We start from the raw sequence: 24673 nt of genomic DNA, 5'->3' as shown, positions 1-24673 counted from the left end.
CGTTTGTTGGGTTATTCTGTTTTTTTTTAAATTAGAAAAATGGGCATTAATGTCCGTTTCCATCAATGTAGATTGACTTTAATCTCGGTTTAACTTACTCTTCCTCTTTTTCTAACTCTCTTTAGAACTAGAAAAAGACGAAGAGTAAATTGAACCGAGATTAAAATTAATCTACATTAGCGAAAATGAACATAAGTGAAATAAACATCACGCGCATGTAAGATGAATATTTCTGATCCACAGTTTGTGAATGTAACGCAATTATACATTTCTATTTTTAAAAAAATTTTAACAGATAACGATATTATCAAGCGTGTTTTATTTGATTTTATGGACAGACGATAACCGTGCGATATTATCGGCACATAATTCAATCACTTTTTTGTCATTCGGTTGGCATTCACAAGGCACTTTTCGCCCGTTGGCCGCACTGGCCGTTTCAAACCTGTTACCGTCTCGCGCATGCGCGCCCAGTGCTTCATTCGTTGGTCGGCGCTTCGCTTCTCGGCGCGGTGCACATTTCGTTCCACCGGTTTTCCACTTCCACGCTACAGTGCTACAGTCAGTGCGTCTCGCGCCGACTGAGGGAGAAGTCGGTGTTTTTCCCGGAGTGTCTCACGATACGATCCGTTATTCATTCATCGTCGGTGCCACGAGGAATACCCGCCGGTCTGTCGTGCCGAAAACGCGATTGCGAGGGGAAACTCAGGAAACGCGTTCGCGAATGCAAGAACCGCGTCAGTGTCGTCGCGTCCATCCCGCTGCCGGCAACGACAGCACGTTGTCGTCGCGAATTGCAGTGTCTAGATCATAGCGTGTGTTTCTCCGTCTCCGTCTTTCTCCGCTTCTCGTTTACATTCATCTATCCCGCTCGCAGATTTCGTTTCCGCGCGCAGGAGCAGGCAGGAGGAGGACGTCGCGTCGCCGCGAGAATGACGAGTACCATGACGATTCTGTGGATTGTCGCCGTCGCGTGGACGATCATCGTCGCGACGACGGTGAACGCCGCCGGGCTCAAGTGCGACAGTGTCAGGCCGATTTTCGAGGCACAGGGCTTCCCGCTCAGCGACATCCCGAAGGAGGCGATTTCATGTTAGTATTTTTCAGCATTTTTTTCTTATGAAAATCATGCAGTCTGTTTTTTATCGCTGCATTTTCTGAACCAGGACACACCGGTGTAATAAGTTGAAGTGAAACAAATGTACATTTGTTTCACTTCAATTTATTGCACCGGTTCGGAGTGCAATAATAAAAAATACATTTACATTCTCCGCGTAATCTTGTATTTGTATCCTGCGTTGCATCAAGTGCGGTGCGTTTCTTTCCTATTAAAGCAAATAATATATTGATTATCCTTAGACCCGGTTCTACAAACGTAGGCTTAACTTTAACTTGGATATAACTTACTATTTTTTTCTAATTCTGAGAAAAATGTTTAGCATTTGTAATTTTAATTGCATGGTTAAATAATTATAGTTTAGGACTTCATTTTTATAATTAAGTATTATAATGTTAATAATAATTAATCATATATGTGATAGTTCTCTCAAACATGAAACAAATGTGCTTGAAATTAATATGGTAAGACATAAAGGATAAAAATAAAAACATCAAGGGATAAATGGTAAATAAAATAAATATTTTTATTCAGTAACTGTAGTTCTAATTATAGTAATTATGGTAGGAATTTAATACTGGAAGGTAGTGATTAATTTATTTTGAGTATTAATAGCACTCAACAATGGTGCTTTTAATTATTATTTTGAGTTTATTAAAAATAAACAGTAGTGCTTTCTATATTCAAAATAAGTAATTAAAAGCATTTTTACACGAAGCAGCTTCTTCTAGGAAAGTTGTAAAGACGTCCAGAGGACATCCTCTTACATTTCATCTACAACAATTGTTCAGCGCTTTTAAGTCTAATTTGCAATAAGTACTTTTTGCTTCTTATTTCTTGCTTTTTATTTCTTTTTTTCTTCTTATAAGGATTCAAGAGAAGTCATAAAGAAGACATTTTATCTACAATAATTGTTATTCAGTACCTTTGAGTTTAATTTACAATATGCTCTTTTTCTGTTTCTTGCTTTTTACCTCTTATTCTTTTCTCTCTTTACGGCTGTTTTGTCGGCAAATGTTTCTTATTTCTTTATCAACTTTTATCTCGGACGACAGAAAACGAAGAAGCAAGATAAGAGGTAAAAAGTACGATAAAGCAAAAAGTAGGAAGCAAAAAGTATTGTAGATTAGCATACAAATACTTTTTAAAAGCAATGAATAGTGTTTAACACTCAAAATAAATAATCATTATTTTACAACGTCAAGTCGACCTTCGGTTAAAGCATTGAGTAACAATCCACTGATCTAATTACATATTAATCACTTATTTTGAATATCAAAAGCTCTCTCGCATTCCATACAGTACAGAAGTTTGGAACAATGTTTACAATAGTCACTTTCAGCAAAATGTTTATTTTACAACTGTTTACTGTTTAATTTATAATGTGAAATTATACCCAATTTGAGTCCTTTTTAATCATTTCTATGAGTCGCCACTATTTCTGCTTAATATGTCGTAAATTTAATTAAAACAAGTCCAGTTAAATAATTTAACTCAAAAAAATGCAATAAATTTGACTCAAATTTATTTTATTATTATTTACTAAATGTATACGTTAATGGACGTTGCTTTTGAAACTAACCATAGAAATGGATTGACTTTGGCACACATGGAAGTTAAAAATAAGTAAAAAATAACAAAATATTATTTAACTCGAGAGATTGAATTGACAATGCTCCTTTGATATTTAACAGTATTGGAAGTTTTCTTTGTGCTAATTGGATTATACTTTTAAATCCAGAAGAACAGTCTATCTCAGCGAAGAAAACTTCCAACAGTTACAAACTGCACATTCTAATGAACTCGGCCAACGTTATCGCTATATTGCTGGAACGTTATAATGTTAAAATATTGCTGGTTGTTAAAATATTGCTGGAATAATCTATGTTATACGGGATTTTAAATACTCAAAATAAGTATAATAATTAATCATTATATTTCAGTATTAAATTGTCTAATATTAAATTTCTGTAAGAGTCAGAAATCAGATCAAAAGAGGCGAGGAAGAGAAGAATTTATTGTTTACAAAAAGTGGAATTTCCGTTAGTTAGAATTTCTGATAGCAAAAGATCTCATTCGATCCCGATCTTCGCATAGAAACTGCACAGCCGTATTTAGCTTAATGTACAGGATGTGAATGAAAGATGCATTTAGGGGACTGATTCGTTTAGCGATGCTCCTTATGGTCGGAGCTCGTAAAACGACGAACTCTTGATATCCGCAGTTAACGAATTCACGTCAGTCTTAATTCACTCTCTGAAAGATGAGATCGTATTTTATATATTAAGCGCATATTAAACTTTTCGGATGAGTTCGGATGCAGACGTTCTTACACTTTGATCGATTCAAACCTGATTTATCGATGTAGATCTTACGTTATTAGGTCACACTATCTTATTATCGGCGATCGCAATTTTGATCTAGTTTTATAATAGAATTATTAACGAGATGTGTCAATCTTAGATTTTTGAATTCATAGGTCGATTGCGAGTTTTAAATAGTTTGAATTAATGAATTACGGGAATAGTCACTTGATTCTTTTTTTAAGTAAACGGTTATCTGGGGTTTTTATACCCCAATGAAAAATCACTATTATTATAACAACAGTTGGATGTTATTGATTGTCATTGCTAATTATTAAAGGAACATAAAGCCAAATGCAAGATCAGAAAGTCTTATCTTTTTATGATTGATTGATTTTCCGATTGTTTGATTTATTTAGTTTTTAAGAACATTATATGGATATTAAATTTATTTATAATTTTCTAAAAAAAGTAAATAGAAATCAGTATACGAAATAAGTACATTAAATAGCTGAATATAACAGTATTTAAAAAACAAAGATTAATTAATATAATTTCTTATTACGGATTTTCGATGGAATGCACATTTATTTAGATTCGTAAAGAATAATATAATTTGATTATAAATTAAAATTAGAGAATAAATCAATTAATAGAAATAATCTTATTTTCGATAAAAACGGATTTTAAAACGAGTAAACTGAAGCTGAAATTAATAATCAGATTGATTCATTTTAATAGTGAAATTATAATAAACATCTGAAAAATCTTTTATAAATAATTATTTATTGCCAAAAATGTTAATACTTCAGTCAAAATATGAATTTGGAACTTTCGACTTTCGTAAAAAAGAGTTATTAAAAAGGAATTAAAATATATTAAGTAATAACATTTTAATGCTAATCTAGCATTTTACAACAATTTAAATTTTATTGCCGCTGGAATATAAAAACAGCTCAGATGACTATTCTCGGGTTAAAGCGGTCGTCTCGACAAGATATCGGAGAAGTTTCTAAAAAACGCTCTGAAATCAAGCGAAACCTTTATATAGAAAATATATTATTTCTCGCGAATTTCTTTATCGCTGTAGACTTTCTTTATCGCGTAGCGCGGGGCGATAAAAATGGGTGTCGCGCTAACCGTGGAAATTGAGAGCTGCTCGTAATGTGATACACGACGCGCCCCTGCAATTCGTTATCCCGCAAAAATAACCGTGGCGATACGTAGAGCAGCCGTGCATCGTAAAGGGGAAGAAAAAAAGAGAGTCGGCGACTGCTTTTAAGACTTCTCAGAATCCGGTTTGCGCGAACACGAGGGAGTTTTCTGATGAGGCTCGCTCTTTCTCTTTCGCTGACCGGAGCGAAATTGATTCCAATTCTTCCTCGATTCGTCCCGAAAATTCGATTTTAATTACGAGGTCGACGCGTGATGATTGGGATATCAAAGTTGAATTTATTCACTGGAACGAGCGGCTGAATGTTCGTCTGTCATATCAAATGGGTTTGGCTTTTCGATGACTGAAATCCTCGCCGAATGCGATTGGCCGATCGCAAGATGAACGCCGAATTATTTTAATTTCTTTTTCTTTCCCTATCCGCACAAATTTTGTGTCGATAACTCATATGGAAGTATCGAATTCCGATTTTCTATATAAATTTTCTAATTATAATAATCTGAATAAATTGTAATATACCGACTGGATGGAGAGAGCCTAACAGGAAACTATAAATTGTGTACAATTATAGCCATCTGATCTTAAAATATTTCACAAGATTAATTCGACTCTTTTCGATAATAAATCTTTAGCGAAAATTATTAAATTGCATTTTTCGACAATGATGAGAATAATAGATCAGTTATTGGGTTCAAAACCTTATGTTTCAATTAGGAGATTGAAGGCTATATATATATTGAAAAACAAACTAAATTTTAATAAATATTTGTTTGAATATTTTTAAGTAAATATTTACTAAATATGTTTATTTGCTACAAGAACTATTAATTTGAAAAAATTAAATAATTAGAAAAGTAAGAAAACATGAGCAATATTTATTAGATGTTTAAAAATAAACTACTTTATTACAATATACATTAAAAATAATAAACTAGTTTATTTTTAAACATCCAATAAATGTTGCTCGTATTTTTTGATCTTTCTAATTATTAATTTTTGCTTAGAAATCTCGAGTTAGAAAATTTACATATTTTAACTATTAATTTGATTTAACTCATTTTTTATTGAGTAAATATTTATTTACTATAAGTAAATGTTTATAATCAATACTATTCAAAGAAACGTGTATTAAAATTTTTTCAGTGTATACATAATTATTGAATTATCGTGTTGTCCAGATACACCGAATTATATCAGTATTATATCAGTATTAAGTTTCACGACATTTAAGCATTTAAAAAAAATATTCACATCCTATTGCTTGTACGTCGAGTTTCGCGATCGATGATTGCGATCACGCCTTACAAACGCAATTCAATCGTAGGAAGTTTACTAGGGAGCGCATATATCGTGCGTCATTGAATAGGAAGGATAGACATTAGATAGATAATGATAGGCTTCTATTGGCTGGCCGGTCAGTAATTACGGCATACGTAGACCATTGAACGTTATCTTTGATGCAGCACCCCTCATTTTTTTTTCGAAATCGGCAATTATCGAGTGCCAGTTGTTGAGCCATTGGAAAATTTTTTCAATGGAGGACTTTAAACTCGATCTATAAAAAGATGGATCTATAATGAAACGAGGAGGAAGATCTTCGAAATTATTTTCTTATAATATTCTCATAACGAAAAAGGACTTCGCTGCTTTTAAACTTTACGAATTTTGACGAAAATGACGTGGATCTCTTTAAGAATTATTCCACACGTTACGTTCACATGTTATATTGAAATAAAAGAATTTTGCAATATCAAATTATGCAAGATAAGTGAAAAATAAAAAATTAAATTTAAATATCGCTAAATTTAGTTGTGAAATAATTTATATAGAAATAATTTAATATTTGAAAATCTGTTTAAAAGTTGTGTCTTATAATTGTATATTGAAAGAATGAATTTGTTGAAAAATCTAAAATTTTGTTGGTTTTAGATCTGAAAATAATTTTGTTATTTATAGAAACTCTAATTGGTTGCTAAAATATCAAAATTTTTGACAGTATTGTTTGACAGCATTATTTTTTTAGTTTCTAATATAATTATTTTGATAGTTCAAATTATTTTCAGATTCAGCAAAATTTAAAACCTGAGCAAAATATTGGTTTTCTCTGCTTATGATATTATATTATATCTTTAAATTCAGAACGATGCTAATTAGCTCTCTCGGTTCGTTAATATTCGAAAATCTTGAATTCTCGGCGATTTAAAATACAGCGCTTTCAGGGGGGAGAAGAACAAATTACTTTAAAGGGGAGGAAATGTATTGTGTAGGGGACGAAGAGCGTTAGGACATAAAAGCTGCAACAAAATCAAGCAGAATGGAAGATGCGCCATTAGTGAAGCTTTTTCTTTTATCAACTTTACTTTTCACTCTAGTCCACATTTTCAGGATTTACCACCGACAACTGTCTCAAAGCTTATGCTCTTTCAACTTATTTACATCCCACCACATAATGATTAAAGTTTTCTCTACAATTGGATCATCTACAATTTTTGCGATCACGAGAGAGTCGCAATCTTTTTTTCAATTTGCATAAAATCTTCCGAATGTTTTTTTTTTACACTTTTTAGTAATAATTTGCAAGTTTTTCTTATTTCAAGTTTTGGATAACAAATCACATTAATTATATTGTAAAATTTTAGTATCTTAGTATTTTTATTATCCATATTTTTAGTTCCATAATTTTAGTTTTTTTTATCCATATCTCGTAAATATTTCGCTATATATAAATAGTGAAGTTTCTTGTTGAAAAAATTTAAATGATAAGATTGAAAAATTTAGATAAATTTTTTTCTTCATATATAGTATCCACATCATTCGCTCTATTGGAGAATTACAATAAAAAAAAAAACGTTAACTTTTGTCTGTTTTTTATCATGCAAAATAAATATCGTTGAGACGAGAATGGATTGAAGGGTAAGAGAAGCACCAGCGTGTATAGAACGTCATAATCATAAATTCCAGCAATCCGCGTGGAATCGCAATTTATTTCGCGAACTTCGGCGAGCTGATTTGCGAGGACCGCGACGTGACCGCCAGTGGATTTATGGCCGATGAATTATGCTCTTTGTTCGTTTAGGGGTGGAGAGAACTTCTCCAATGGAGTCCGAACGGTCAGGAGAAACGAATAAAATTCCAAAGGACATTCTTGCGTTAAAAATCGACGATGCCGCGGCCATGAATTACGTTTCCTTGTGCTCGTTGATGTATGATTTTCTCTCAACGTATCTCAGGTTCTTTCGCGACAATGGTGCGTAATTGCTTGTTAGTTACTTGAACATTCTCGGTTATTGAATCACAGATTAAGATTCTCTGCCAAAGTAAAGGCCACTTGGAATTATCTGAAGAACAGTCTCTTGTTATTTATCGTACCAATATTGACTCACATTTTTTTATCTTTACATAATCAACACTTTTTTCTATCCAAATAACAATTTAATTAATAGACTAGTAGATAAATTATTTTTTTTGAAACTTGTGATATAATTTTTCATTTAAAATATCATAAAATGTGTTAAAAAATTTACTTTTGGAACTCTGTGCGAATACAAAGTTCCTGTTTAATATCTTAATATTAAATGAAATCTTTCTAAGATATTCAACGTCGGTGAATAGCAAGATCATTTTCCGCTGCGTTTAACACGTTGATCGTCTGCGGGACAGGCAGTAGAAAAAAACAAAACAATAGTGTTAACTTCGTACATCCCTCTCGCGGCTTCATTAGCACGTTTTGTGTACGGCGAATTCGTTTTAATTTATGGACCTTTAGAACTCGCGGTGAGGTGTTAATGGCTGCGGCCAATGACAAGCCGTTCGGCTTTTATGTATGTACTCGCTCGTTTACCGGCGGTGCACAGTGGAAAATCTCTGTATTTGCAAAGACGCAGGTATTCGCGTCGCGTTACTCGCGAAATCCGCGACTCCGCTATCTGTGTCGCAATCAAACACGTTTATCAGTCCCGAGAGAATGCCAGCGTATCTGTTCGCACGAGCGGAAGATAAGCGGCGTTTACGCATAGCCAGCATTACTGTACACTGCGTGATATCAGTCCTGCGTAGGCAAGCGAAAATATTTTTATGATTGCGTGTGCATGGAGATCGTATTTAGTTTTATATATTAGTTACGTGTTACGTAATTATTAAGCAATCATGTGGTTTCGAAACTGTTTGAAAAATCGGGAAAGCCTATATTTATCAGTTGTAGACAAGAAATATTTTTACAGTTGCGTGCAGATATTTAATTTAACATATTAATTTTAACATATTAATTGATTATTGTGCACTGAGAAAAAATACTTTAGAAATTATTTGTGAATATAAGATTTATTTTAAAATAAATCTCTTATTTAAAAAAATGCGAAATAGATTTTTATCTTTAGCAAATGAACCATCTATTTTATTTTTAAATAAGAAAAATGAGAGATGTATTCCACATCCACAGCCACATTTTTTAATAACTAATGTTAATATCGAAGATAAGATCACAAGTAATATTTGCTTTTAAATATTTCGACTTTTTCCTCAGTGTAATAAAAATGCCTTTATATATATTTTTTAGTTTATCATAAAAATAATACAGTACTGTATAAAAAAATGGATTTACATATTTAAATGTGTAATATAGTATTATGTTTATACGTAAAATTAAATCATATGAAGATACTTATTTCATTCATTTACAGTGCGGTTTCGAATCGTTTAAATCGGGAAGTTTAGCCAATAGTGAGAAGAAAAATTGAAATATTTACAATCAAATCTTATATATTATGTTTTTCTTCGATATTTATTGGTTATAAAATAATTTAACCGTGATAACAAAATACGTATATTAATTGTACAAAAATAGATGGTTTATTTGCTAGGAATAAAATTTTATTTTGCCATATTCAAATAAAGATTTATATAATTGAAATAAATAAAAATAAAAATTTCACAAATAAATTTTTGAATATTTTTTTCTCAGCGTAAGTAATCTCATGGTACATTTAATATCCAAACATTAATGCGTTGATTATAAGAAGCACGTCCACGTAGCGAACATTAAGAGGTTTATGACGGCCAAATATATTTGATTTACATTATTAATATGCTAACTTTGTAAATGCAATTAATTTATTCTATGCTCGCCGCACCTTCTCAAATTCGCTACTGTGAAGAGGAACCACCGTTCCGAGTGATTTATCTTCGTTATCATTCTAACTGCGTTACACAGATACGGGCGCGTTTATCGGTGAGATGAAAGCAAAAGCAGCGTTGGGTTTTGTTGGATTCGCGAGGGCGAAAAAGCAGCCGAGAGGGCGAGACGCGGAGACAATCTGGGGAAGGAAAAAAGCGCCAAGGCGTCCTGTTTTATGTTTTATCGCGACAACTGTACCACACGTGCGGGTACACGCGTCCTTGTGTCACATTAATACTTCAGGAACGTATACAGTCTTATTATCTGACGATAAAATAATCAGTTTAATATAAAATATAAAGTTCAGTAATATCGCGTGATTAACATAATCGATAATGTACAATTTACAGGAAAAATTAGAGATTTTATTAAAATTTAGATTAAATGTAGATTAATTTAAATAAAAAAAAACTTGGATTAATATAAATTTAAATTTAATAGATCGCTTTAAATTGATACAGAAAATCATTGCCTTTAAATGTAATAAACGTAATAGTTATATTTATTATACATATAAAAAACACTTTATATACAAATATTTGTAAAAAATAACATTATTAATAATACACGGGAAATTTTAAGCTTCGTCGAAATTCAGATAATTAATAAAAAGACTGGAACTATATAATAAATTTAAATTCAATAGATTGTTTTAAATTGATACAAAAACTACGTTGAGTTTATAAACATAATAGTTAGAAAATGCTCTGTACACATAAACCTATTATTTTGTGCATATAAAATCGTGCATATACTGGGCTATTATAAAAATTACAGTTACGGCACTGTTTGCGCGAATACTTGGGGTTTGGTATATTAAAGCGTAGCTATGCAGGATAATTAACGCGCTTGCTTTTCTCTCCTTTTTCTCCCCTTATCCCTCATTCTATGGCTTATTATTCGCGAACTACGGGTGGTTGATAATTAATACTTTAGATAGTGGCAAGCTTGTGTTTGACAATTAGTATTCTATTAACATCGTGCTTTACTCCTTTTTTATTGACACGCTCGTAGTTCATTCCGTTAAAGATAATTATTGGTAGAAATAATTTCGTAAATAACTTCAAAAAAAATAACTTCAAGCAATTTCTTTGTAGAAATATTCATACTCAAGTGTACTTTAGTATAAATATTTTTTTTAATAAACACACAATATTCTTATTGTCTCGTTTTTGATCGGATTATATTAATGATACAAAGCCTCTATTAAAAAAGAAACATAGTTTATTTTTAATTTAGTAAAGATAATATCATAAATCTATTTAAAAAATTCTATATATAATTTTTTATAAATATTTTTTTATTGCACGTTGTGTGTATTTATTTATATTTGTATATAAATTATATTTACTCATTTTTACATTGATTATCTTTGGCTGATTAACAATATTTATAATTCCATTGATCATGCTATACATTTTTTCTGTTGTAATCGGATAAAAAAAGTTGTAATCGGACAAAATTTTTCTGCGAGACTTCCGGTTGAAGATTTCCAAATATGTTAATGCGACCGGACACATATTACAGCACGACAATCATTAAAACTAATACGAAGCAATCATTATTTCTGTTTAACCTTCATTTTCGAAACCCTGGTCCGATGATATTCGTACCCCCATGCTAAATGCAAAGCGACGCATTAACGTGATCGTAAAAACCGTGTTTGACATGCAGTTAATACGTCGCACGTCCGGTGGTCCACAGAAACGAGCGAGAATGTCGGAAGCTTTTACGACTTGACAGATTTTTTCCCAAGGTCTTGCTTCCGGAAGAAATCAATTTTTCTTTTGCGACGAATGTAATAAAAATTAAGTTCCCTCTTTGCAGAAATAGGCGTATACTGTGCAATAATAATTAACATGAATCGTTGAGAAAAATCTAACTGAATACATTATATAAAAGAAACGAAGGTTTGATTAATTATATTTCGTAACACCTTCCGCATGATAATGTCGAAACAATAATTAATCATCAAATGGTTGCTCTGAAAAAAAGATGCCTAAAAATTTATTTGCCGAAAAATATATTTATTTCGCTGAAATAAATATTTATTTAAATACGGGCGAAATAAAATTTTATTTCTAGCAAATAAGCCATCTATTTTTTTTTTGCAATTAATGAGATATATTTATATTTTTCACAGAAATAAGATATATTGGGTCGAGGAAAAAGTTTCTTCGTATTTAAAAAAATTTTTTTGCAAAAGTTTTTCATTTGTTGCGAAATTTTCGTTACAATTATATTATTCGCTAGAACAAAGTTTCAGTTTTAAGAATCTTTTTTAAATTGTGATATGATAATTTTTATCAGAATTATAAACAATCAAAGAATGCTCCTTTATTTAATTCGCGAATAACTCAGGAATAAAAAATCATAGGAATATTTTTTAAGATTTTGTAGGAAAAGCTTTAAACTTTCACGGACACAGGTAGTCGAAAATTTTTGTAAGTTTTTTTGGGTACGTAAGAGACCCTCAAAGTGAAAAGAAAGTTTTTCAGCTCTTGATTTTTTAAATATAAAAATTATCAAACTCACAGAAACTTAAAAAATATAGTAACCTTTCAAAAGTAGAGATTACAAGCTTTAAAATCCTTTTTTAAAATTTAAATTTCATTTTTGACAAAGCTATTATATATACAATTTTGAATTAACAAATACGAAGAAACTTTTTTCCCGACTCAATATTTTACAAAAATGTATATTTCGTCATCACAATCAAATTTCGTAAGTAACAGTTGCTTTGCAATACTTTGACATTTTTCTCTCAGTGTGAGATTAAAAATCGTAGTTTATATTTTATTTTATTTATTCATGAATGATTAATTCAATAAAATTTTCATAAATTCACATTTATTAACTATTTAATAATATTAGAAAAAATTAGACGTACTTTGCACGTAGTTCCTTGTAAAGAAATTTCTCCAGCTTTATCTATTTTTTTTACAGTCTCTCTTGTATTCAAAATTCTTTTTGACAAAGCTATGCATTCGATATAAAGTTTTTCAAAAGAAAAGTACTGTCATTGCTCGGTCATTTCGCTCGTATGAATCGTCCAATTTATTCTGTTGTCTACGGTATCTTTTAAAAGAATGAACCTGAACGAACCCTTAGATATATTCATTCAGTTATTTCCGGATAAACGCATAGCTATTAGGCTTTTTCCGATTTTTCTCATAGCTCTTGTCTTTCTTGTTCTGTCGGTTGAAAGAAAATGAACCGACATTGACTAAACGTGCGAGAATGTGAAAAAATGAAATCGAAGAGAAACCCCAGTTATGATATGTAAAACAATAGCATATGGATACCGATATACTCACTTTTCTTCTTTTTTAACATTAGATAAGTATCGTTTTTCCTTTCGAGAGAGAGACGCGTGCCAGATGACTCAACAAATAATATCATCCCTGGTCATTGTAACGTTTTCCTTCTCTTTTTTTTTGCCGTTAGTCTCGATCAGGTATATCCCCGATCACAAGTTGGTCTTCCGTGATATTTTTACCCTCGGCCACCCTCAGGTCTATCTACTCCTCCTTCTCCTTCTCTTCCTCTTCTTTTGCCAGTTTTTTCCTGTCGGACGGTGGTATAATGAAACAGGCTTACTCGTTATATTTCCTGCAACGGTCTGCGTCTGTTTCAGTGCGTTAAAGTCGATGAATCTCCTTTACTTTAATCATCCCTCGGGTTTCTTTGCGCTTTCGAGAGGGTGAACAGGTACTCTCGGATTAAAATATTTATCGATCGACGGCGCTGTTGAATTTCTTGAAATCGCGTCGGCATTTTTTTGTTGCGTTTCTGTGAGCGAATATTGTAACTCGTAGATCCATTCTTCCTAGATATGCTTTGTTTCTTTATTATCTCTCCAGTTGAGTTTATTCTTGATATATACTTATTTCTTTTGCAATGCAGAAGGAAGTACAAAATCAACTCTCTTTATTCTTACGAATTACAATATTATAAAGATGATCACAAGGAGTAAACTCCTCAATTGATCAAAATGTGTACACCAATGTCTATTATATAATAATGCTCGTTAATGTCCAAATATCCAATTTTTATGTCCACTAATATCTAGTAATAATAATTATTATTAGGATGTTAATAATGCCATTATAATGTCCTAGTGTATAATCTCATACTGCTTATTATAATACCCAATTCTCTTAAGTAATGTTCAGTAATATCCCAGATTTGTACAATGCCCTCAGCGGTTTATCTCTTGAATGACCCATATACCGTTAGAATATTATTGAATACATTGCTGTGATTAGGGAAATGGCATTGATAAAGGTATTCCAAAATTATGTACTGTTAATTAATATTATTTGGTTATTAATATCTCTACTTGAAAATAAATATTTATAATAGATAAAAAAATGTCTTTCTCGTATCGTTTAAATTCCTTTCAAATTAATAAATTACTTGTAAACAGATTAATTACGTAAATTACGGAAAATAAAAATTATTAAGTTACTAAAGTGTTTAATTATTATAATATATGATAATGTACTGTGGTGTAGACGAATAAAGTTTAGCGCACACGAATCCAGGATAAACCGGTTATCTGATCGTGCAAAGACATGCTATCGCTTTCAAAAGAAAAACGTGATACACTAATATAGCTAACGAGCCGGTATTCTGGGAATTGATTTATGAATAGTGTTATCGGTACCAGAGTAGATAAATATTATACTTAGAGATTGCGGACTTAGAAAGCGGTGTACATCGATTAATCGCTCGAACGTGAATTGATTTTAAACAGCTCGCTCCCATCGAGCCATTAAATACGTTTTTTTATTGATATAATAGATCTCTTTATGGAATTATTACCAAGATAAACTTGATAATAATTCGTGCTAAAAGATAAAGAAAGATGTGTATTCTTTCATATAATACTGTGCAGTATTTTCGGCGGTATGCTGTGAAGTCTACTTTCCTGCGAGTGACATAATGGATACTGCTCAGCGTGTTGTTGGAAACAAATGATCAAAATTTGGCGAAAGCTTGAAGGACCCCTAGTGTTCACTTGGCTGTGGTACACTTTTACATGTCATCGAGTGAAAGAATAATAAATTGCTGCATGCGTAGAAAATTTAATGGACGACTCAGGTATTCGAAGTAAGTTTACATTAGTGCCTCTGTTTATATTAGATTATACCTATAATAAAATTTTCGAGATCTTTGAGAACATAAAGATCCAAAACAGTACGCATTGAAGTACTAATATTTGTGCTAATAGTCTTCAAATTTTTATTTATATTGAAGAGGTTTTTATATTGAATTACAGTTAAGTTGACTTCCATTTAAATGCTTCAATATAACAATGAAATTCGGTCATTCTCACTACATTGAATGCACATTAAAGCTTTATATAAATTATCTATATGCAGTGAATAAATAATATCATCATTGAGCGTTCAATCGTTTAAAATATTTATGTGCTTTTATATTTAATTTAGTTAATTTTATAGCAGTTTTTAACACTAATCTTCCATTAGATATCAAAGGAGCAATTATAACTCAATCGCTTGAGTTAAACAACATTTTTTAACTTTCGTGTGTTGTTAAAACATAAATTAATCCATTTGTTAGTTTAAACATTATCTATGTTAGTAAGCATTTATTAATAAATAATAAATTAAATTTAAGTCAAATTGAATCCTTATTCTCGATTTAAATTGTTTTAATCAAATTATTACTGATATACTGGATAAGAGCAGTGACGATCTATATATCTATATAGAAATGATTAAAAATTTCTCAAAAAAATTTAAATTGGATATAATTTAACATTATGAATTTAATAACAATGCAAATGACCGAATTTGCTTAAATAAGTAAGTAAAAGTTCAAAACGTTCTCAATTATCTGCTCTCATTCTGGTAAACGATATTATGAATTCCGAAAGAAAAAAAACAAAAAAAAAGAAACCTTTGTAGAAGCAAATTTACGATCGTTCACTGCAGTTGCTTTCTTTAAAAAATCGCGTCTTTCCTTTGCGCGATTACGAGAGAGGACCAAGGCGAAGGGTGAAGGATCGGTCTCGAAATGGAAAAGAGATTTAAGCTCGAGCGACTGCCACGGACAGGAAGTTATGGGCAATCGGATACATTTTCTTGGGAAGACTTTCGATCGTGTCGTTGTGCGCGCGCGCCGGTAAGGAATGCAGAATGCAACCTTTTCATGGAGAGATATCCAGGCCGTGGCAGAATGCAGCCGGTCGGAGCAGCGGCGGGCTTAATGGTCGCTGTTATAAGTTATAACTTTTAAATAACCAGCACCAGCGAGGAGGGGCTCTCCTCGGCCGACACTGGAAACCAGCTCACCTTGCTTCATTCGATGCGATGAGTTTCGCTCCATGTAGCATGTTCTATATGACTGTCCGCTTTGTACACGTACGTATACGTGATACACCCGTGTCTCGAATGCGTAACGGCGTATATAACGTTGAGAGATTTCGCGGACGCGATGCATAACACCGGGTACCTACGTCGCCTTGCACCCGCGTTTGCTAGTAGCCGGTCCCTTTCGTTTGCTAGTAGCATGTAATTCCTACCGCTGGATTAATTACCGCAGTTGCTTGTCGGAGTTACATTATATAGTCGCATCGTGATGCTCTCGCGGTGACTGATTGTGAATGCAAAGTCAAGAATGCGTCTCTCGGAACACGAATTAATTAGATTATATGTGAAACCGCGATCGTTATATAAATCTGGGGAACTTTGTATGATCAATCCAAATTGTTCGCAAATAAAGGATACTTACTCTGTAAAACTTTTAGAATGAATATTACTCTAAAGAGTGAAGCTTAATCTTAAAGATTGAAAAGATTGAAAAGAGCTATTCTTTTTTAGAAGACTCAATTTTTATTGTTTAGAGTGAGATTTAATTTTGAAGAATTTAGAGAGAAAGTATAAATCAGGTGAAAGACAATCATTCTTTTTGTAAACATTAGAATGTTACTATATAATATTGAAGTACTTTGCAAAAGAAGAAAAATTTCAGAATATTTTTTTTTGTCGGAGTTTTTATTGATTGCTAAACATTTGAATTGAAAATTAATTAAAGAGATTTTTCTCGGCACAACTAACGAAAATTACATTGCCAGAAAAAAGTCGGATATTTATGTTCACCATGTATTGCAGCGAGTATCTTATCTTGTAATAGCTTTAATTTTTGAGAATTTTGTTACAATATTATCGTGATTATTTTCTGGCATGCAATTTACAAATACCGATCGAGATATGATGCTGCTCTCAGTAATGAGATGTCGTTCAATATAATTCTTATATGAAGATTACAACGCTTTTTGTACGTCGATATAGTAATCTCGTGGTTAGTTATAGTTGTTGATTTATATTCGGCATTTTCTGAAGAAACTGCCTGTGATATATACATGCAAACCTGATTACAGTGCGAGATAGGATCCTTTAATAAGATTCATCTCTAGATTGGCGATGGTCTGACGACAAGTTGCACAAAATAATCGTGTCATGTCTGCGACGTCATGTACAGCCAAGCTCGTAATTTCATTTGATACTTGGATAATGCAAGCTTATGACAGAGTCAGATCTTTATCTGATGCTCAAGATTGTTCGATCAAATTAATCTGATAAAGTAAATTTCGCGAATTAAAATGTGAAAATTCTTCTAGCGTTTATTAAATATATTTTTTACTGCAAGTCAATAATATATTATATGTTTTAAATTTTAAAATACATTACCAATATTCTAGATAATCTGAGAATATTTATTAATCAGATTTTTAATAATATATTCATAATTCTCTTATTTCATACTGATTCTTTAATTAAAAAAGCAATTTTTAATAACTAAATAATAATTTAATATAATCAAGCTACGTTTTTATTCAGTTTTTATTGAATAATTTTTCATTACAAGGAATTATTTATTTTTGAATTTAATTAGTTAATTTTTAAATAATTTTTAAATAAATGCGAATCTATATTTTTGTAATAAATTCTAAAATCTCTCTTACTAAATTATAAAACTGTCTTTTAGTTATTTTACGAGACGAATGTATTATAGCTTACACAGAGCTTTTTGGAGAATAATTTTTACATCGAAACAAATATCTGACAAATACTGGCACGTTTCAAAATACGGTTTGTTTGACATTTTATCTCCGAGATAAATGCATCGTTGCATTTCCTACAACAGTCGAGTAGAATTACGAACACGCGCGCATTGTTTATCATAGTCGCGCGGTAGTTTGTTGATCATACATAAATAAAATTTAGGGAGAATTAAATAAGTCTACTCGCCTTTATTTATCTATTTATCCGGACGTACATAAATATGGTCGGTCCGGGTAGGGTTTGTCGACCCTGTGATTGATGGGAAATACTATTTTTACTCTCGCTATGCGCTACGTATCGTGAAAAGGAGAGAGAAAAAAAGCGGGGGTAAGAAACGAAGTGAAGAAGACACACTCGTTCGGCCGTCTACAAGGCGCCCTCAGCTTTGGCAATGAGAGAGAGAGAGAAAGAGAGAGAGAGAGAGAGAGAGAGAGAGAGAGAGAGAGAAGAGAAGAAGGGAGACTCTTCTGAGTGATTTATCTTGATTTTATTTTTATTGTACCCAGCCATGCGAAGGTGACGATTTATCGATTTTTCTTTGAAGCGTCCTCCATGATGCAGTTCCGATATAACAAACGTTACATGCCGTGTTCGTTCTAGTTTTTGCGTTTTACAGCGCGACGAGAAAAGGTTTGACGACAATACACGAGAGATATCGTTGTCGGTGCTTTGACAGAAGTCATTTCACTCTGAAACTGTGACGAAATCGATTCTATCTCTGACCTTTTGGGCAAAATGTGTTCCACGGGAGAACAAAATTTCGTGAAATTCGAGAATTTAAATGGTAATAGTATGGCGATTGATAAACGTCAACGACTAATTGAATTTTTCGTCGACAAGTTACCGCTTTGTCAATGCGAGCACATTCCAATTTGAGTACATTTCAATTTTGATCTCTCGCGACCGGGCTTTTTTTTCACGCCGGATATGCTGAAACAATTACTTCGCGGTCGCGAATTCAATTTTTTCGTCGTACAGTGATATCTTCTCTATGCCGACAGCATGTAAAAAATCCGAGAGCGACTGGTTCATTATATTTCAAATGCATTGGTTTTGTCAGTGATGTCGAAAATTATCCATTTCATTTAATCAAGAGCAGTGATTCTCGATAATTAGCGGTAAATGACAAGTTTTGTTTTTGGTTTATTGACTATTTAATGAACCTTCGCACAGAGAATTACACAAAATATGTTGCGGGTATTTCAAAATTTGCTGATTAAATGCATAAAATAAATCGACACAAAATGCAAGATAAGTATTTGATGTATATGTTTATCAAGAATGATGAAAAATGTGAAAAATTATTCTTTAAACTTTACCGCTGTGCATTTATTTATTGGTAATTAACGAGGAAACTCGGTAAGTTAATTAGTTAATTATATTTAATACTACATTGCCGAAATAAATATTTACACATGCCTGTATTAAGTTTCATGTTTCCAATATTAATTAAATATAATGCGATAACGAATTTTTCTATCATCTTGACAGAAAGAGATTTTGAAGTGCTCGGTTAAAATACATAGGTAAATGTCTGCAGAAAGTAGAGATAAATTATAGAAACAGGAAGCTACCGGCAAGCTGTTGTACTCACAATGTAGCCCCATACTTCCCTTCCGGCTTCATATTTACTTCAATATGGCTGAGTATTTTTATCTTCTCTTATCTACCCTTTGCGATTAAATATTTAAATCCGTTTGTAACTGCAACGGTAGAAAAATTTTAATTTTTATGTACAAGATTTCGTACTTTACATTGCAGAAAGCATATTTTTCTACACATATAAAATTATTAACAATTATTTTTCGCAACAAAATTATTTATAGGTTTTAAGATGCTTATCAGCATCAAATTAAGATTTTTCTAAGATATAAGCAATATAAGATATGAGCAATATTTTTAAATTGCTTGTCAATTTAATTTGTGATATTAATTTTAGTTCTGTGAGAATTGTTTCAAGACAAAATTAAATTCGGTGCGCAGTCTGCAGGATTGGATCTGAGTACCTATATAAATTTACATCGAATTTAATATTTTTGCCATGACAAAAGAAATATTTTTAATTAACAAATCCTTGTATATAGAAACAACTGATACATTGAAACTGAATTATTGGAATAATAGCAAGAAATAAATAGACAAAGAAATAATTCTATTTATCGCGAAAAAATATTTTTTCGGCACATAATTTTCCAAAAGTTTAAACTCTGAAGAAACATCGTGGAGAGTCCTCGGAAGCCATCTTTCAATTTAATGGGAAGGCACAATCGTCTCCTTAAATAGATGGCGAACGCGAGAAGGTCGGATAATAAACGGACATTTCACATTTCACACTAACTCTAAATCTTTCGAGTTTGTCACGAGAGAAACGCGGTCTCTCTCTCTTCATCCCCTTTACGACCATATGTCGCGATCTCACTTTGTCGTTGAAGCGCTCTTTAAGTTATACTATATCTGCGCCACTTCGCGACGAGGGTTTCGAGGCTTGTATCTCGTCATAGGGGCGCCTTCCGTTACTTGACACTACCTGTCATCAGAGAGAGAGAGAGAGAGAGAGAGAGAGAAATGTCCGGGCACCGAAAGAAAGGTAGGAGAAGGATCTCGCCCTCCCTCGACTAACATGGTGCTATCGCGGTCTTTCTAACGGCGGCATCTGCGGCGACTTCATCGTCGGCCTTATATCGAGGCTTCTCGTCTCTCTTCATAACGCATATCACTGCGCGATTCGCTACGCAAGTTTGCTGTAAATGTATTATATGTATATGTGTGTATAAGGATAACGTCCTCTTCTGTGCGCTGCGTTTCATCCTGTTTCTCTGCCACGGAAACTTGCTAAAAGCCGACACGAGATGAGGGCTTATTGTCGCGACGAGAGTGCCTGAAAATGAGATTTCGCCGACTTCGTCGTTACGCACCAAACTCGCGGGAATTGCGTGTTAATCGTCGGGCCGACTGTTATTTGTTTGGACAAAAGCGAAAAGATAAGTTGTCGAGAGAAAGAGAGAAAAGGTGCATTTTTTTATTTTTAGAAGGTTTAATATTTTACGCGAGAAGAATAATTTTGCTGAAGGAGATTCAAGTAGATACAGGTCTGAAAATAATTTTATTGGCCCATCAAATAATTATGTAGAAAATTCAAGCAAGATGAGCAGTGCTGCAAAAAATTTCAACATTCCAACAATCAACTTGATCATCCTATATGATTATTTTATAGTTTAACAAAATTATTTTCAGATCGGTACTTAATTAAATTTTTTATACTTTAGCTGTTTTTTATTTATTCTGCCTCGAAACAGCTTTAAAATTTGAAATAAAAGAGTGATTATGTGGTACAATACTCTTTAATAAGTGGGATCTTTTGTTAATATATATATATGATAGTACTCTTAATAAGATGCAAATATCTGCAGAGTGATAGAACAGATAGAATTATGTTCCATTGTGATAGAATTTTTACATTTTTACAGCGTGATATGTACAGCCCATTCAAAGCAAACTTAGCAAACAGCTCAATTAAGTCAGGCCAAAGTGAGTTTGCATGCATGATATCATACGAGTTTCCCCAATAGAGATCGCATGAATGCTCCTAGTGAAAATTGGACATACTATACGGTTCTAAGCCTCTAAGCCTCCGGTAGAAAGGCAAGGCAAGAATGAATGCCGGGTTCTCTTACACAGGACAGGTATATTCATATAATACGAAAGCGATGCCCGATCCGGATCGGGGATTAGCCGACTCGTGATCCAGCAAATTAGCCTTCCTAGCCTGACAGCCAACTGTCTTATTTAGTGAGAATGATTTCGAATGCACATCTCGTAAAATGTAATACAAATATTCAAGCCCCCTCTTTAACAAAAATGTGTCGAGTGGAATTTAATAGACTATTATATTTTTCCTTCTTTTATTTGCATAATTTTGTGACGTACGTCTTACGAATTACTCAGATAATATTATATGATGAATATTTAAATTGAGAAGCAAGAAAATTTAGAATGGAATTCTTGCAAAAAATATATTGAAATACAAATATTTTTTAAATAAAATAATATTTACATTGATAAAATATACTTGTAAAATAAAAAATGCTTCATTTATTTTAGAATAGAAATAAAATTCTATTTATTTCAATTTGACGGCTGTTATATTTATTGGTTGTTTCGTCATTTGATTACATTAGATATAATTCGATTCTAAATATATGATTATTTATTGATTATTAGAATACAAGGAAAGTTTTTGATATATCTTACAAATTTATCGAAATTGCAATATTGTTTTATTACAAAATAATTACATTTTAATGCAGTTTGCAAAAATTTTCTTTATGTACTTTTTTAAGCTTCTCACGTCACAATCCAAAATGGAGTAAATACGAATTTTAAACAATTCATTTTTAATAAATTAGGATTTCATAATTATAAGATCATAATATTTGGTTGTTGCGATATATTTTTGTAATATTTATCGCTGTAACGAAAATGACAGCACGAAGAAAAAAATTATCAAGTATATCCAGAAGAGATTTATATGGTGATATGATGAAAATGCGAATCTCAAAGAAATATTTTTTGTGTTATACACGCGATGGGGCTTGCAGGGGAGATACGAGGGATACGTCGTAAAAGTTAAAATTATGCCGGCTGCCGTGCGTATATAAACGAAGAGAGATGATACCTTAGGCGCGTGTAAATACTCAACACGATGGAGTCGTCTGTGCCATAATAGTCCATCGAGACTTGAAGAATTCGCGAAAGAATCTCACCGGGGAAACATAAAATTCGAAGTTAGTGTTGTGTTAATGCTATAGGAAAAACAGGTGAATAAAACTGGGAACATTCGAAGTTTCCGATATCTAGATTTATAACTTCAATTCTCAATCAGTTGAAATCAAGACACAGTTGTTGATTCAAGGCAAGGAAAAATTATTATTTTCTTCAATCTACAGTTAGAAATTTTGTACGAAATCGAAAGCAAGAAATTAACCCGCGTACATCTAAGTTTCTGCAACTGTAAGTTACATGGATTTATCCGAGACTTTATCTCAATTTCGATGTGTCGTACGTTTCTCGACATTAATTGTGTCGATTAGTTAAGCCTTGCTTTTACGACGAGCTTGCGAAACACGTGCTTTACGAGGCAAAACAACGTGGGATAGGGCGAGAAAACGTGGTTGAAAGTTTATTGATCTTCATCCCTTTCGCACACAGCCTCTCTCGCAGGTCCCTTTTGCGCACCGTCGAATCTACCTTCCTACCGTCGAAATGACGCCCGACGGAACTTGCTTTACACACGATGCACGTATAGACGGTATCGGAAAAAAACGTGCTCGGGATTACACGGGAGAGCTCAAGTCGGTGGCGTCGGTAAACAGAGAGTTTTATCACGGACCGGGTACTTTCCCTGGAAAATTGCCCCACCAATTTGATAGCAACCCGAGAGTCTCGTTATTCGCGCGAGCACTTCCCGGGGTCGGCTTATACGCGAGCAAACAGAAAAAATGTCTGCTTGCGAGAAGATCGCTTCGAGACTGTTTCCGTTTAAAATTTTTTTTCGATTCGTCGAGTCGCCGGGCGAAATCGTTAAAGAAAAGAAAAAAATCGCGCCACGTTACTATTTTGTTCAAATATTGTGCAGTGTAGAAGAATGTATTATATTTTTTTTATCTTAGCACTCTTTTTTTTGTACTTCTCATTAATTTTTGACTGATGAAAATTGCACTTCTTATTCTCATCAATTTTATTAATATATATCGTAATTTATATTCTCATCAACTAGAATTCTTTGCTAATTACGCATCTGGAAATATGTATTTCTATTTAATCATCATTATATAAATTTTCCTATCTCGAGCTCGAGCTCTTCACGTGTAAGGATATTTCTATTTAATCATTGTAAATTTGAAAATGATGTTCTATTTAATCATATAAATTTGAAAATGATATTCTATTTAATCATTCCTATCTCTATCTTGGATTCTCCATGTGTAATGATGGCGGAATAATTAAATAGATTGTGGAATAATTAAATAGAATGAATTCGCTTGTGCTTTTAATCAAGATGTAAAACTCCGCGCATTTTTTTTCTCGGAAAAATCTTCGACTGTTCAGACGAGAGATACTCGGAACCCTCTCGATATCAAACAACATATTACGATAAGAAGACGAATTAAACGGCAGCAGCTTCATCGATTGACCCATGAAGAGAAAATATGTGTGCAGAAACGATTATCTATGTAATATATAGAGCGAATAAACATAAATCATGTGTGAAATGCAAATATTGTGGACGAGATATCGGCTGTAAGATGATAAAATCCGTGCTATTTCTGTCGACAATTTCTTCTCGACGAAACTCGAAGACATGCCTGCGAAAATTTAATTCTTGAAAATTAGAAAACATTCTTTTCTCTTTCTTTTTTTTATCTTAAAGATATTACAGGAAACACTCTGTCGTTTCTCGGGGCGTGTCTTTACTCCGATTAATAACACGTCTTGTCGCGACAACTATTCGCGGACAACTTTCCCGAATGGTACTCTCCAAAATCCTGTAATGTCGAATAAACAAGTCATTAAACTCGGCGTACATTTACTTTTACGAGCAGAAAATAAAGCTGTAAAGCTACGCGACACATCGGAGGCGACGCACGCATAAATAGGTAACTCATGTCGTATACGTTAGTTATGTCCGCTGAAAAACGAATCTCCTATCCGTCGTTGTCACTTGTCAGATAAAAAGATTTCGTTAATTAATCCTGCCAATAATAGCCGACAGGAAGACGAAACGTAGACTAAAGCTGATATGTAATCGTT

The 24673-nt window shown here is 32.7% G+C and overlaps 1 protein-coding gene across 1 annotated transcript in view; it reads left to right on the top strand.

Moving 5' to 3' along the window:
* The first annotated feature begins 944 nt into the window (after positions 1-944).
* LOC105622443 (glypican-6) overlaps positions 945-24673 on the top strand; it is a 178455-nt gene continuing 154726 nt past the window's right edge. Inside the window, exon 1 of the mRNA XM_012203861.1 lies at positions 945-1092. Coding sequence (XP_012059251.1) covers positions 945-1092 — 148 coding nt within the window. The remainder of the gene's footprint in view (positions 1093-24673) is intronic.

Source organism: Atta cephalotes (genome assembly GCF_000143395.1).
Source record: "Atta cephalotes unplaced genomic scaffold scaffold00044, whole genome shotgun sequence".
Lineage (NCBI taxonomy): Eukaryota > Metazoa > Arthropoda > Insecta > Hymenoptera > Formicidae > Atta > Atta cephalotes.
The sequence above is the reverse complement of the archived record's forward strand: the minus strand, read 5'-3'. Positions and strand labels throughout refer to the sequence as shown.